This window comes from Arachis duranensis, chromosome 9, assembly GCF_000817695.3.
Source record: "Arachis duranensis cultivar V14167 chromosome 9, aradu.V14167.gnm2.J7QH, whole genome shotgun sequence".
In the NCBI taxonomy this organism is placed as follows: domain Eukaryota; kingdom Viridiplantae; phylum Streptophyta; class Magnoliopsida; order Fabales; family Fabaceae; genus Arachis; species Arachis duranensis.
The window spans coordinates 33,223,803-33,240,485 of record NC_029780.3 but is presented as its reverse complement, the minus strand read 5'-3'; the positions used below and the strand labels follow the sequence as shown (position 1 = coordinate 33,240,485).

Below are 16,683 nucleotides of genomic sequence, written 5' to 3'. Positions count from 1 at the left end.
AGTAAATTAGACGCAATAAAGTAAATTTGAACACAAAGATTATTAATCTTCTATCATCTCTAATATTATCATTAATAACTAAAATGATTAATATCAGTCTATTTTTATAGTTTAAAAATGTCTTTTTTTGTATGACCTTAATACCTACTTCTTTATTGTTAAAAATTATGTCATTGTGTTCCAATCAGATATTCTAAATTACTGCAAAAAATCCAGTCAACTACATCTTTTGTTCCTCTTTTTTATTAGGCATGCCAGTCCAACTTTCAAACAATTTTTTAATGGTTCTAGGAACGGCCCAAATTCCATTAAAAAACATAATCAAGCGCATCACACTTGTCACGTAAACTCACAAAAAGGAAATAAATGATGAACAAATTTTATTTCCTTTTTACACAGCACAATGTATTGTCATTCTGATGAATAACGCCTAATCTACTCAACTTCTCTTTAGTATCCACCCTACCAACTAGAACAAACCATCCGAAAAGCTCAATTCTCTGAGGTACCAACCATCTCCAAATTGAACTTGTGAAACTATAGCTCGTAATCTCTTCTGAAAGAGTCTCCAAATGTAACACTTGCATACAAGAGTTAGTAGAAAAAACACTTTTATTATCAAATTTTCAAACAACATTATCCTCTCAACCAGTTGAAAGTTTTACTGGCCTTAACCTATCATGAAGTTGATGAACGAGTTTCAACTTCTCTTGGAACAACTCTCTCCTCCAATGGAAATTCTATATCCATTCTAACCCATTCCAAAATCCACAGTCCCGTATCACAGATCCTTACTGGTTTTAAATAGAGAAGAGCCTTGGAAAACTCACTTTAAGAGGATCACCTTGAACCCAATTATCTTCCCAAAAAAGAGTTCTTCTTCCATTCCCTACTTCCATCGCCAGCCCACTAATAATTTTTTCTTTCACTGTTGTTCTTTTATATTCAAATGGCAGATGTCTTTCCACGGACCCCTTTTACCGGTAAAGTCTGATTTACTAGCATTACATTAGGGTTCAAATTGTTACATGAATAAACAATCTTCTTCCAGAACGGACAATCCTCCTTTAAAAATCGCCACTACCACTTAAACAAAAGCGTTGTGTTCTTGAGCACTGCATCTCCGACTCCAAAATTCCCTTCCTTTTTCGGTACCTGAATCACTTTCCACTTAACCAGAGGTAGACCATAATTACCATCCTCCTTGTACCACATAAATCTCCTTTGTAATATAATCAAATTGTTAGCGACCGTTTTTGACATCTTGTACAAACTAAGATAATAGATCGATAGGTTATTCAGCACCAATTTGATGAGAACTAGCTTACCTGCTTTGTTTAGAATATTCGCTTTTCATAAGCTGAGCTTCTCTTCCACCTTATCTATGATCAGTTTCTACATCTTCACCAAACACAAATGAGCTCCTAAAAAAATCTCGAGGTATCTAACAGGTAAGACAGCTTGCTTGCACCCTAGTAGGCCACACACACGCTACCCACTTTTACTCACAACTAACCGAGATCAAATTCGACTTATAAAGTTAATGCTCAGACATCAACTCAAAACAACGCAACAGCCTCTTATAATTCACAATTGTCTCTGTCTCTGAAGGACAAAATAAGATAGTATCGTCCACAAATTAGAGATGTGGCAGTTCAATATGATCTCTCCCAACCAGTAACAGAGCAATGCTCCCATTCCTTATGGCTTCCCCCAACATCCTATGCAATACATCGACCACAAGCACAAACAAAAGAGGAGATAAAGAATCTCCTTGTCTTAGGGCCTCTCCATTTTGAATGGCTTGAATGGTGACCCTGACATAGTAGCTGTACAGACACACTCCTTCATCCAATTCTTCCATCTTTGTCTGAAACCCATCTTCTGTAGCACAGTATCCATAAAACTTCATCTGACTCTATCATATGCTTTGTGGAAATCCAGCTTGATAATTGCCGCATTTTTTCTTCGCGTCTTGAGCCATTGAACCGTCTCACATGCAATAAGGGCACCGTCATGAAATTTTCTACCATTCACAAAAGCACTCTGTGTCACTCCTACCAAACCTAGCATAAGTGACCTCATCCTTCTCACCAAAACCTTCGAAATCACCTTATACACACACCCTACCATATTAATCGGCCAAAAATTCTTGTTCTCTTTGGCAGCCATAAATTTCGGAACTAGTGTCATCCACGTAACATTCGCATCAGTTAGTAGTTTAGCACTCTGGAAGAACTCTGTCACCACTGCAGTGAACTCCTGACCAATATTTTTCCAGTATTATTTGATGAAATTCATATTATATCTATCACAACTTGAGATCTTAAAAGATTTACAATCTCAATCTGTCTTTCTAACTTCCTCCACACATTACAAATAATTGTTATTTTTCAAACTCAATCTAATTTAGATTAGATTTGTTTATATTTCATTCAATTTAAATTTTATAATATAAAAATTTTAACTTAAATTTTTTTTTTGCGATCATTTTTTATACGAAAACATTGACAAAACTATTATTTCCAACGTGGCAAAAGATATTCATAAATCCTTTCGTTCAAAATAACTGTTGTCCTAGCTAGCAAACAGTAACAGAGTGAGTCGGTTGTGTCTATAAATGGCACAATAATGTCATGTTACTCCTTCACACCACACACTAACAAAAATAAGCTCTTACACTTCATTCTAAACTGCCAAAGTTTCTGTTTTCTCTCTGAAACATGTTTAAGAACATCATCGACGCTGTCACTGGCGGAGGCGACATGCAGAACCACCGCCAGACAGTGAAAGGGACGGTGGTGCTCATGAAAAAGAACGTGTTGGACTTCAACGATTTCAGTGCTTCCCTCCTCGATCGCCTTCATGAGTTTCTCGGAAAACGAGTCTCTCTCCAACTCATAAGTGCCGTCAACGCTGATAATCATGGTCAGTTCTCTTCCTTCCTTCTTTTTTCTGCTAAAGATTCTTCAAGAAATTATTCCAGAGTTACCGCTTGAACTGACTTTTGGATTTAATTAAACTCATTTAATCTTAATTCTAATATGATACGAGGTTTATCTAATTTAATGTTATTTTGGATCACCTATCTGCTAGTTACTTTGCTCAACAATTTTTCTTTTTTTCTTTTTTAAATTAGAGTATAATCAACTTTATATAAAATTGATTGTAAAAAAATGTTAAATAATTTAACTAAATTTTTATTTAATAATTTTTAATTATTAATTTTATGTGAAGTTAAATACATTTAAATTTTTATTTTTATTGTTAGATAGTTATAACTTAAATATAGAATGAAGAATTCTAAATTGTTTTTTTGGTTATAGAATTCTAAAAATTTTAGTAGCACCCAATCAATTCCTTTGGTATTCTCTGTTTTTGGTATACTGTTTTATCAAGGGGAAGTGTACGGTAATTATATAGTTATATTAGTTACAGTAATTATGCAAATATTTTAAAATTAAAATTATATTTTTTATATTTTAGTAATATAAACGTTATTATAATTCCAAGACACTTTTTAAGATGTCATAATTACTATAATCATCCTAACATAAACACCCTATGCTTTCCTCAAACATTTTTTGAGAAAATGTGGACGCCTGCAATAAATACTTCTCTTCTTTACATTCCTTATCAATCATTTTCTTTCTTTTTTTTTTTTCATTAAAAAAAAGGATTGTATAACTTTTCTCCTTTCTTCTTTTATGTCTTGGGTGTTTGTTAATTATTACTTCAAATGTTCGATAATGATTTCGCTCTGTTCACTACAGCTTTTTCCATTGTAGTAACTGCTTTCTTTAGTTTTGTTGTTATTTAGTTAATTAGTGTCTTAAGAAAAATTTTACTGTATAACAGGGGGCTTAAATTTTTATATTCTTTAACAATTTTTTTCTTTATGTTATAGGTACTTTTAAAATAATCATGAACAGAATTCATCATTCTTTAAAAATGTAATTGTACTACACCTCACATTTAATTCATTTTTTTAATATAAAATTGGTTTCATTGGTTTCAAGATAAATTCGATTACTTTTAGGCCATGCACCAACTTTGGTGAAAAAACATTTAAACATGAATTGTCAGGCTTTTTGGATATAATAATAAAAGAAAAAAATTCAATTTCTTGGTAAACACTGTCTAAAGTTCCAAGTAGTTGAATATACATTTTTAGCAATTATTGATCTTATGAGATCTTATATTTCTTAGCACTTTATATCTAGTCCAAGTTCAAATACTGCTGTTTGGTATTGGAATTTGTGATATTCCGATGAATGACACTGTAGTTTAATAATCTATTTGAATAATTAGTTTTATTTTGTCTTTTGGATCTTGCGTGCTGATCAAGTGACATATCATAACTGATCATAAATAAATAAAACAAAATTAAAGTGTCGTCTTCTTTCTCAATTTTTTTATTTTGAAGAAATCTTTCAATTCGTCTTCATTGTACTACTCGTTCAATGATGAAACTAAAAATAATGTGAGTCAACACTTCTTGTGAGAATAATGCTCAACATACAACAGGTTCCTTTAGTTATTCAGCCCATGGTTTTATAAAAACAACATCAATGTATTATTTTGGTAAATATGATAAAGAATTTTATTTTTTATGCAATTGTAGAAAGGTATTTATATTATAGGAATTTCTTATTTCCTATATGGAGGAGATGTTTCTTTTCCTTATTCTTTTTATCTATTTTCATTCTCTTCTCTTTTATTATTTCTTTCTCTTCGTTTTTCAAATTTAATGGTCAAAATAACTATTCATGGTAAAAAGAATTGAAAAATGTAAGAATTTTCTTTCTGTTATTCATTTTGACAAATTTATCATCTAATCACTTGTTTGTGTTGATTAAAAACTTTTAAATTCTTAAGTGATCAAGTGATAGTAGTAAGTTTATAACTTTATATACATGCTTGTTAATTTACTTTTTATTTAAATGTTATTTTTCTATAAATAAATTATTAGATTTTATTGTGAAAATTAATTATATAATCGGTAGTGGTTTAGTTAGTGACTAGTTCTTTTTTGTTGTTTACAGTATAAAAGTTATTAGAGAGAAAATTTAGATAGAGAAATATTTTGGTATTGAAAAATTGCATATCAAATTAATTAAACCCCCTCCTCTTCATTAATATTAATGGATAATATATAATTTTTTGTTTTACCTTTATAGAATTTAAAAGGTTTAATTATTCTGTTAGTCTCTATAGTTTTATAAAATTTTCAATTAGGTCCCTATACTTTTTTTCTTTTTAATTAAATCCCTGCACTAAATTTTTTTTCAATTAAATTTTTCTTAGTAGTAATTGGTTTAATATTATAGAAACCCAACTAAAAAAAAATTGATATTGGGACCTAAATAAAAGGAAAAAAGGTGTAGGGACCCAATTAAAAAAACAATTTGGTGCAAGGACTTAATTAAAAAAAGAAAAAAGTATAGAAATCTAATTGAAAATTTCGCGAAACTATAGAAACCAATAGAGTAATTAAACCATTTTAAAATAAATACACATAAGTTCTCATCATATTATGTTTGAATAGTACGTACAATAAATCTTATAATAAATATACATACCCCATACAATTTAATGTCAAATAAGCTAAGAGTTAACACTTTCACATTTTGCAAATTCCCAGTGAGTATGAAAACAAAATTAGAATTGGTCATGCCCTGTCAATTTTATTGGTGTGAACTATGAAATATAAAAATGCTAAAATTGTCCTTGTTTTGATACTTCACAACTTCCTATTATATTTTGTTTCTAAAAGTGTTTGACAAATTGATAAAGGAAAAAAAATATAAATTAAATTATATTCACATGACAATGACTTCTTTTTAAGTTTATAATTATCGGTTTTGTTTAAACTACTTAAAATATATTGAAGACATGATGCTTTTCAATAATTATTTTTTAACAAGCATCTTAGCAAATCTTTTAGGTTAATATAACTGCGACTCATTCAATTCTATATGAAACTGGAAATTTGTGGAGAAATTTTGGTCCGTGAAATAGTTGCTTCCTCACATGGATTTTTTTTAGTGCTTTGATAATGATAGATTGTCGTTTCTAATTCTTAAATGAAAATATCTAGCTTGAGTCATCTATATAATGAAATCAGAATAACAGTCACAGATAGTGTAGTTGTGGTAGTGACAAAGAATGTACCTAAACAATAAGGGGAAGAAAAGAGTATATACTCAAATTAATTTCTAACGAATTTTAAATTAGACATTTTATTATTTTAAAAATTACTTTTTTCAAATGGTTTAATTGTTCTATCACTTACAATAAAGTGTTTAATATGTGTGTTAAATAGAAAATTTTTAACAAATTTTATTACAAGACAATTAGATTCTTAATAAATATTATTATAAAATAAATAAATTAATCCCCTAACAAATAGACCAATTTGTTTCCAGAGATTAAAATATTCAATTTAAAAAATTTTTAAGAACTAATTGGATATATTTAATAAAAAAATATTAAATTCGTAGCTGCTTAGTTTTATTATTAACTCAGCTCAATATTTATGACATTTTATTATAAATATAGAAAAATAAAAGACCATTAAGAATGACTTTAAATTGTACCCAATATAACAATGCTTATGTGCTACAATGAGAAAACTTGGGAATTAATGGGAAAAATAAAGGAAGAAATAGAAAAATATAAAGTAGCATCATTAGTGGGGGTGTCGGTGCTATCTTTATATGGATGGAACCATGTGCTTGTCTACTTATTTTTCCCTTTCATGATATTTTATTATTTATTTATTTATTTATGTTCATTGAAATCATTTTAACATGCTGGGTGTTGAAGAAATTATTACATAATGCTAGGATATATTCACGGATTTTTTTTATTTATAAATAAATTTATCAATATACATATTGCTGAGTATATTTATGTTTTTATATTATCATCATACATTTTAAGTACACAGACCCAAAAACCATTAAATACACAAATGGAGAACTGTATACCCAAAATATGACACAGCTAAAGAAAAACAAAATTGCACCCGAGATATGGCCATATAAAAATCTTAACCAATATACTGGAAATATGTACATATTTATTTAAATAATTTAAACGTTTAAAATTATAAAATTTTTAATTTAAAATTTAAATAAATATAACTAAAATTAACTATTTAATTTAATTCAATACGAATAAATATACTCCTATTATTGTACTCATATGATTAATCAAAAATACTACCTAATTAGTTTTTAAAATTTTTAAATATAAATACAATAATATGAGTATATTTATTTATATTAAATTTAATTAAATCGTTAATTCAAATTATATTCATCTAAATTTTAAATTAAAAATTTTATATTTTAAATTATTTGAATAATAATTTTTTGGTCTATATATCCAAAATGAATAATAGGTATTATTCACACTTAGTAGGTGCAGGTTATGCTGTATATACTACGGAGATTATAGTGACTATGGTATTTTTAAAAGTGTTATTAAAATTAATGTAATATATATATACCACTAATTATTTTGTATCGAAAAGTATAAGTAGATAATGAAAATATTAAATAATATGAACAATAGATATATCAGATGTTCAGTTCACTAGGTATGCAGATGGTTATTCTAATATTAAGATTTAAGTGAATAATTTAAGATGTAGCGTGTGTTTACTTTATTGGGCCAATTTTATAACCCATTTTGTATAGATATCATTTGGTTGTTTGCTATTTTGTTGGTTTTCCAACTTCCAAGTCACCACATTCATTGTGTGATGAGTGTAATTTGGTGCTTTGCATTATACTGATGAGGAAGCACTTTGAACATTTTGTAATTTATTTATTTTGTTGTTCCTATTCAAAAATTCATCTGTGACATGTTTTAAGTCAAATTCCATGTCATAAAATCTTGTAGTCAAAGGTCCAAAAGTTTAGAAGCGTACTTCGAAACGTTGGAACTGTTCTTGTCTCCTTATCTTATATCTTAAACTTGCAAATGGTGGTGGGATCTAGATAACGTGACAATCTAGATTAACTAATTGCAAAATATTTTTACGTCAGATTAAAATTTTAATCTGAATGTTTTTTGTGATTGTGTAGGAAATGGGCTGAAGGGGAAGCTAGGTAAGGCTGCATACTTGGAAGATTGGATCACCACATTCACACCATTGACAGCAGGAGAAGCAGCATTCACAGTTACTTTTGATTGGGACAATGAGGAGATAGGAACACCAGGTGCATTTCTAATTAGGAACAACCATCACAGTGAGTTTTACCTTAAAAGCCTCACACTTGAAGATGTTCCTTCCCATGGTGTCATTCACTTTCCTTGTAATTCTTGGGTTTACCCTGCTAGTAAATATCAAAACGACCGCGTTTTCTTCTCCAACAAGGTACAACTACACACTTACCCTCCATGCTTGTATTTCGAGTCATACTATTTGTTGTTATTCAGGGTAACTTACACATGATAAATATGTATATTAATCCTCTTTGAGGTTTAGATGATTTTTTTTTTTTCAGTACATCAGGGGATTTGAACCCGGAGATAGTGGAAAGGAAAAATCTAAACTAACTATCTATACCAACTGAGCTAACCTCAGTTTTGAGGTTTAAACAATAATGCACTTGAGACCTTTGTGTTTTGTAAAACATGGCAATGACCTGCTTGGTTTATTTAGGATAAAGTATTATTTTGACTTTTAATATTTGGACCAAGTGCTAATATAATTTTTAACATTTTAAACATGTTATTTTTGTTTCAAAAAATTTTAAATGAGTTTAATGTTGTCCTATTGTTAAATTTGACACAAATAGTTCAGTAACGTTATTAGTGAAGTCATATCTTCTTATTCTCGTGTGTTAAAAAATATAATCAAAATTTTTTTTGTAATGCTTTTTCTTCTCATTTTTCTTGTACAAAACCCCAAATTCTAACAATCAATTTTTAACGCTCTAAAATCAAAGGAAAAAATTTTACATTGGTAGTCGTTGGTGAGTTAATTTTATTTACATGTTTAAGTCGAACGGTATTAGCTCCTCAATATACTAATGTTCGTGTTAAATTTAATGGGAGGACAATATTAAACCCATTTAAAACATTTTGAGACTAGAATAAGACGTTTAAAACTTTAGAGATTAAATTATAACCTGACTCAAACATTGGGACTAAAATAATACTTTACCGTTGCAGTTAATTAGTTATCATTAGAAATGTGTGATACAAGTTACATAACTTTGTATGAATTGCAGACATACCTTCCAGCTGAAACACCAATATCACTGCTCAAGTATAGAGAAGAAGAACTAGAGAATTTAAGAGGGGATGGAAAGGGCCAGCTCCAAGAGTGGGACAGAGTCTATGATTATGAAGTCTACAATGACCTGGGAAATCCAGATAAGGGTCCACAACATGCTCGTCCAGTTCTTGGAGGGTCCACCGAATATCCATACCCTCGAAGAGGAAGAACCGGTAGAGCACCAGCTAAATCAGGTTAGTGCTTTATTCAGGTCTAGATTGTTCAATGTTCTGGAAGATTTTCAGTTGTGTTCTATGCTTGTTGATGTGGCAAGGATGATATGAATAAAATCAATGTTGTATGTGGTTGTTATCTTGGCAGATCCAAAGTATGAGAGTAGGTTGAATCTTGCTTTGAGCTTAAACATATATGTTCCAAGGGATGAAAGATTTGGTCACTTGAAGTTGGCGGATTTTCTCTCATATGCACTGAAATCTATAGTCCAAGTTCTCAAACCGGAATTCGAATCAATATTCGACAAAACCCCTAATGAGTTTGACAGCTTTGAAGATGTACTCAAACTATATGAAGGTGGACTTGAAGTGCCTGAGGGTGTAATTAAGGTTATTCGGGATAATGTTCCTCTTGAGATGCTCAAGGAAATTTTTCGCACCGATGGTGAAAGGTTCCTCAAATTTCCTCTGCCTCAAGTGATTGCAGGTATTATAAACATAGAAAACTATGCATTTTGCAAAGTGTAAACTGCTCCTATTGAATGATTGGGATATTGGTGCAGTGGATAAGTTTGCATGGAGAACAGACGAAGAATTTGCGAGAGAGATGTTGGCCGGAATAAACCCGGTTATGATCCGCCGTCTCGAAGTAAGCCAATGTTTCATATCTTTTCTTTTTATTTTAAGATTAATTGTTGACAATTAAATTAAACAATCATCCTTAAACTGCAGGAATTCCCACCAGCAAGCAAGCTAGACCCAAAAGTCTACGGTGATCAAACCAGCACAATAACAAAAGAACACATTGAAAGTAATTTGGAAGGCCACACAATTAATGAGGTAATTTTTAAAATGATGCTGTGTTTTCACAATAAATCCTTCCATCTAATGTTTTATTTGTATTGAGTCAATAGGTAATCCGAGAAAGGAAGTTATTCATATTGGATCACCATGATGCACTAATGCCATACCTGAGAAGGATAAACTCCACTTCTACAAAGACTTATGCTTCCAGAACACTTCTTTTGTTGCAAAAGAATGGGACATTAAAGCCCCTCGCCATCGAGCTGAGTTTGCCGCATCCCGAGGGAGATCAACATGGTGCCATAAGTAAAGTTTTTGTCCCCGAAGAAAATTCCTTGTGGCAACTCGCCAAAGGTTATGTCGGAGTAGTCGACTCCGGCTATCATCAACTTATCAGCCATTGGTAATAATAACTCCATCAGAGAAATTTAGAGTAAAAGTGTTTTGTTATTTGATGTTGTGTTTCTTGCATCACAGGCTACATACTCATGCAGTCATCGAGCCGTTTATTATCGCGACGAACAGGCAGCTTAGTGTTCTTCATCCAATTTATAAGCTGTTACATCCTCACTATCGCGACACCATGAATATAAATGCGCTTGGAAGGCAGATCCTCATCAATGCAGGTGGTGCTCTAGAGGTAACAGTTTTTACATCAAAATATTCCATGGAGTTTTCCTCTATGCTTTATAAAGATTGGGTTTTCCCGGAGCAAGCACTACCTCAAGATCTTCTCAAGAGGTAAAATAATTTTATTAGGTGACATTGCTCGATCGCCATGAATTTTGTGTTAACATGTTGCATCTTTGCTAATTTCAGAGGAGTGGCTGTTAAAGATTCAAGTTGCCCACACGGCATTAAGCTATTGATCGAGGATTACCCTTTTGCAGTTGATGGACTAGAAATCTGGTTCGCCATCAAGATATGGGTTGAAGACTATTGCAGCGTTTACTACAAGGACGATGAGTCAATCAAGAAAGACGCAGAACTCCAATCTTGGTGGAAGGAAATAAGGGAGAAGGGCCATGGTGACAAGAAAGACGAGCCATGGTGGCCAAAGATGCAGACACGTGAGGAGCTCATTGAAACATGCGCCATCATTATATGGACCGCTTCGGCTCTTCATGCCGCCATCAACTTCGGACAGTATCCGTACGGAGGCTACCCGCCGAACCGTCCAGCCATAAGTAGCAAATTGGTGCCGGAAAAAGGAACGCCCGAGTATGATGAACTGTTGGCGAATCCTGATAAGACTTATCTGAAAACATTCACTTCACAGTTCAAAGCTGTTCTTGGAATTTCACTTGTGGAAATCTTGTCTAGGCATTCTAGTGATGAGGTGTACTTAGGGCAGAGAGACACTGAAAATTGGACGTCGGATGCTGACGCGTTAGAAGCGTTTGCCAAGTTCGGGAAGAAGATTGAAGATATTGAGGAAGGGATGAAGAGAATGAACAATGATGAGAAACTGAGGAACAGATATGGACCTGTTAAGATGCCCTACACTTTGCTTTATCCTTCTAGTGAAGGTGGACTAACTGGAAGAGGGATTCCAAATAGTGTCTCAATCTAAACTTGTGCCTAGAGGGCTTATAGCTATGTTATGTTATTTGCTTGACTTTGATGGATCTATCAGATAGTGTCTTAATTATCAAATCCTTTCAATTTCAATGGGTGTGTCTGCTGTGCTCCCTCTTAGTCCCCTTCTAGCAATTGCAGTAGCCTGTTTAGCTGGTCAATGTTATTTTTAATTCTATTTATCTGATCCAATGGTTGCCGCTTGGCATGGCTTGTTCTTCACTTCTTTGTCGCCTCTGCCCTTTAGTTTTAATTTGATGCATTTACCTCACCCTTCCATTCCTAATTTACCATAGTACTTTAACTGTTCATTTCTATGTTTATTTTCAGTTACCTCATCTTGGTATCATCATAAACTACCATTTTAGCCCTTTCTTACTACACAACCTATTTAATTTAGTACTTAATAAATTGGAAAAGGAAAAACTGGAGCAAGTATTAGTTTATTCAACCAGGCTTCTAAATCCAAACACCAAATCCTTCTTCAACATATTCTTCCTTCTAGGTAACTACCGAAAAAAAAATATATTCTTCCTTCTAGGTAAGAAAGACTTCAAAATATATGTATTGATCGAGTCCATTAAATATTAGAACATTGTTGTAAAATCAAACAAGCTTTTGAAAAAAACTTACATGTTGCTTTCAGCGCGCATCTACTGGTTGTACTCCTCCATCTGCTCTTGCAACCAATCGAGTTGTTCCATCTTTTCCATTAAGTTCGAGCTGATGGCAACGACTCTTTCTACGCATGCAAGAAGGTCGTTGTACCTCTGCTTCGTTTGCTGGTGAAGCTCCTGTGTCAACTTCTGCACCTCCTCCTTTAAGTCGACAACTTTCTAAGATCGGCAGGGCTGGTGGCAGAGGCAGAGGCAGAGGTAGAGGAAGCCGCCATTGCGGAGGAGCGGAGGTCACTGGAGAAGAACGATCACAACCTCAAGCGGCGATTCTTGTGGGACTCAGAGGTGGTCATAGGCCAAATCCTATCAGGATCTACCACTGAGGTCTCAGAGCTGGTTTCTCCGTTCCCACTAGGTGGCTGAGATTGTTGGGTCGCGGCCACCAACATCTGCGTGTAATCCTCCTGTGTCACACACGTCGTGATTAGGATAACAGTTAAATAATTGTCTTTAAACCAAATAAATTTGAAACTTAGAATTAATTTAAACTCACATAATAGGTCGCTGACCGCTCGTCAACAAATCTCTCGTTGTTGGCCTTCAAAATATGGGTATACTTGAAGGTCTCCGCTAGTGTCGCCTCATGGTCCAATGATTTAAACTACAAATTAATATATCAACCAATAAAATAAATGAACAAATTAAATAATTAATTCAAGAAACTACTAAAATATTACACAATGACAAAATTCTTACCAGTCTGTTCTTTGTATTTATGAAGGTTGTCGACCCACCCGTATACTTTGACAACCTGGGCGAAGCCCTGTTAGCGACGTTCATCAAACGGCGATACTTGAACCCCTCATCATGAGTAAATTGGCCTCCAAGTCCTTCTTGATGGCTAGATGGATCCATGACATTAGGTGGTTGCACCCCTTACAAACGTCGCTCATCATCTGCTAAAAACATTTAGCTGTCCTGTAGTCGTTGATCTTCCTGATCATGAGATTATGCGCTGCATCCCATATGAATTTCAACTACACAAAGTGATTCATCAACATTAGTTAGTCGGAATAAAATACAGTTCAAGTACAGTTAATTAATTCATCATTATTGGTTCTTACAATCCACTTCTGAAATCATCGATCTCTAGTCTCAGATTGTGTGTAGGTCAGCCACGGGTGGTCATACATTGACTTATTGCGTCGAAGATCTCTTGTGTGCAAGCATTGGGGTTTGGGGCAAACCTAGTAGAGAAAAAATCTAACATTAACAAACATATAGAAATACATAAACTTAAGATTAAGAAACGTAAGATTAAAATTTTGTATGCACTCACGCTTGCATGTCATAGGGCCAAATCTTTAGCCGGGTGACAGCCAGTGGTGGAGGTGCATACTGCTGGGGGCACTGGAAGAATCACCCACTGCGGGCTCTGTTATCACTGGATCAGCAGGGGGCATAGCAAAAGGAGGCACGTTGTTCGTGTTTGGGAACATGATAAATTGTTAGTCCACTGGACCCGTCTGTGATGTCACACGGGTAGACAAGGTGTTGAGTTTGAAAATTAATAATATTGATGATGATAAACATTTGGTGTTTGGGTTAAAAATCCAATTATATTTGTGATTAGTTTGCAGGAAACTAATTAAATCACATTGGCCTAAGAAGAATGAAAATAATCCCAAATTGAAGTTGGCCCACGTACATAAGTTCATGAAAATAATTGTTCATCACTAAATTTTCATTAGAGATGAAAAGAATGCTTCAAGGATCAAAGAAAGCAATTGGACCAAGGAAATAAACAAGCTTATGATTCATATCAAGCCAAAGAAGAGATCCAAGTCCACTCAATCAGTTTGAATTGGCAGCTAACTTAAGCAATGCAACTCCATTTGCATATGAACTAATCCCTTCTCCACTAAATCAACTCTTTGTTCTCTTTCTTCTCTTTCACATTACGCATGTGGTTTTTCCAAAAGCAAGAAATCAATAGCTGGGATGCTAAGTGTCCTTCGAGTATAACACAGAGAAGAAAAAAAAGAGTTTTTCATTGCAAGCTTTGTCTTTCAAATAATACACAAAGAAGAAAAGGAGAAAAAGCTTCTTAATGAAGAGGTCAAATCAATGAAGCCAAAAGCAAAGGGTTCCTCTAGCTTGATCAGAAGATAAAGGTAGATTATTTCTACTTATATGCATGTTGATAGCTTGATTGAAACCTACCTTCTTCTACACATACCATTTTTGGGCATACGAAGAGAAGATGGATTCATCCTACCTCTGCTATGAATCAATAGCTACAATTGTTTCTGTGAGATAAAGCACAAATCTAAGGGTTTGGATTTATCAAATCCATTGAAAAATATGTTTTCAAAGAAGTTGTATTACTTGTTTCTGTTTTCAAATCTCTGATTTTTGGGACTGATGGAAGAAAGAAGAAGCTGACTTTGTGAAGTAATCCCTAATTAAGTGTTGAGACAGAGATCATACAAATAGAAAAATCACTTCAGTTTGAAGGTAAGGAGAGAGAACCAGAATCTGAGTTGCATTAAGAGCATTCCCTGTAAGAGTTCAATGCTTTGGACTGTGTTTCTACATCAAAGAAACATACTGCTAAAATGAAGAACAATCATAGAGAGTTCTGAAGTTGGTTCATCTGATGGCTTTAAGGCTGTGATCATCATCTCCTTCATGGTTTACTGGTTTTTATTTTGTTTCAATATTTATCTTTTTCTGTTTTCTCTTGAGTGAAAAAGGCATAATTGTGAGGCATTTGAAAAAAAGTCAAATAGAGAGAAAAGGCAAAGAGAGAAACTTGGAGAGAAAAGGCAAAGTTGATTTCAAATTTCTATTTCATTGTATTTCTGTTTTACATCTTGTATCTGATGTATCCCTTACTAAGTTGGGTAAGCACTTAGTGTAGTGAAATTCTAGGATGTTGCCGAGCCAAATCAAGCTTATGTTGAAGTTTGGTTTGTCCCAGATAGGATTATGTTGAGTCCTAGGGAATTGGTGTTTGTAACACTTGCAAATATAGTGAAAATTCCACCAACGTTGTGGTGGAGATTGGATGTAGGTTGCATTGCACAAAGTAACTGAACCAGGATATATGCTGGTGCCATTTTCTTCTTCTCTGCACTATTTTGTCTCCCTGCGATTTATGAGAAAAAACTAAATTGTCTCCTACATAATCCATCACGGAGACAAATAGAAGCAAAGTTTCATTTCTTGGTTTTAAGGGTTAATCAATCAACTTAAAAGAAGAAAATAGATTCAACTCCCCCTTCTCTAGGCCATTAAGTGCCTTCAATTGGTATCAAGAGCTAGGTCTCAAGAATCTAGTTTCGCAGCTTGGAGAAAATGTCAAATGGCAAACAACATGGGTGCAACCACTGTGGCCTACACTCTAAGAGAGGGTCAGTTAAATAACAGGCATCCCTTATTCAATGGGAAAAACTATGCTTACTGGAAAGAAAGGATGCGGATCTTCATTTAATCAATTGACTACAACATATGGAAGATAGTGGTGAATGGTCCTAAAATCCCTACAAAGAAAAGTGCTGATGGAGTGGTGACTCCAAAGGAGAAAACCGAATGGAATGATAATGAAAAAAGAAGGTGGAGCTGAATGCTAAAGCAATAAACTTGCTACACTGTGCTATCAGTGTCGAGGAATACGGAAAGGTATCTAGATGCAAGACGGCAAAAGAAATCTGGGAGAAATTCCAAGTTACACACGAGGGCACCAAACAAGTCAAAGAAACAAGGATTGATATGCTGCAAAAAGAATATGAGATGTTCAGTGAAGAACTGAAGATTGATGGTTTAGAAGTTATAGTAAACTCTCGTTGTAAGTATAGTTACTAAACCAAGCAATCAACCTTTCTTATAAACATTTTGGTTGTCACAAGTAACAAACCCCTAAATAAATTGATAACCGAAGTATTTAAACCTTGGGTCGTTGATGAGCGGATAATTTATACGCTTTTTGGCATTGTTTTTAGTATGTTTTTAGTATGATTTAGTTAGTTTTTAGTATATTTTTATTAGTTTTTAGTTAAAATTCACTTTTCTGGACTTTACTATGAGTTTGTGTGTTTTTCTGTGATTTCAGGTATTTTCTGGCTGAAATTGAGGGTTCTGAGCAAAAATCTGATTCAGAGACTGAAAAGGACTGCAGATGCTGTTGGATTCTGACCTCCCTGCACTCGAAATG

The 16,683-nt window shown here is 33.4% G+C and overlaps 1 protein-coding gene across 1 annotated transcript; it reads left to right on the top strand.

Annotated features, from left to right (window-relative positions):
* The first annotated feature begins 2,637 nt into the window (after positions 1-2,637).
* LOC107465391 (probable linoleate 9S-lipoxygenase 5) lies at positions 2,638-12,072 on the top strand. Its single transcript, XM_016084359.3, has 9 exons — positions 2,638-2,928; positions 8,097-8,389; positions 9,249-9,489; positions 9,617-9,955; positions 10,032-10,117; positions 10,201-10,308; positions 10,383-10,675; positions 10,750-11,013; positions 11,092-12,072. The coding sequence occupies exons 1-9, from the start codon at positions 2,724-2,726 to the stop codon at positions 11,843-11,845; spliced, it is 2,583 nt and encodes an 860-aa protein (XP_015939845.1). The 5' UTR covers positions 2,638-2,723; the 3' UTR covers positions 11,846-12,072.
* Positions 12,073-16,683: the final 4,611 nt, after the last annotated feature.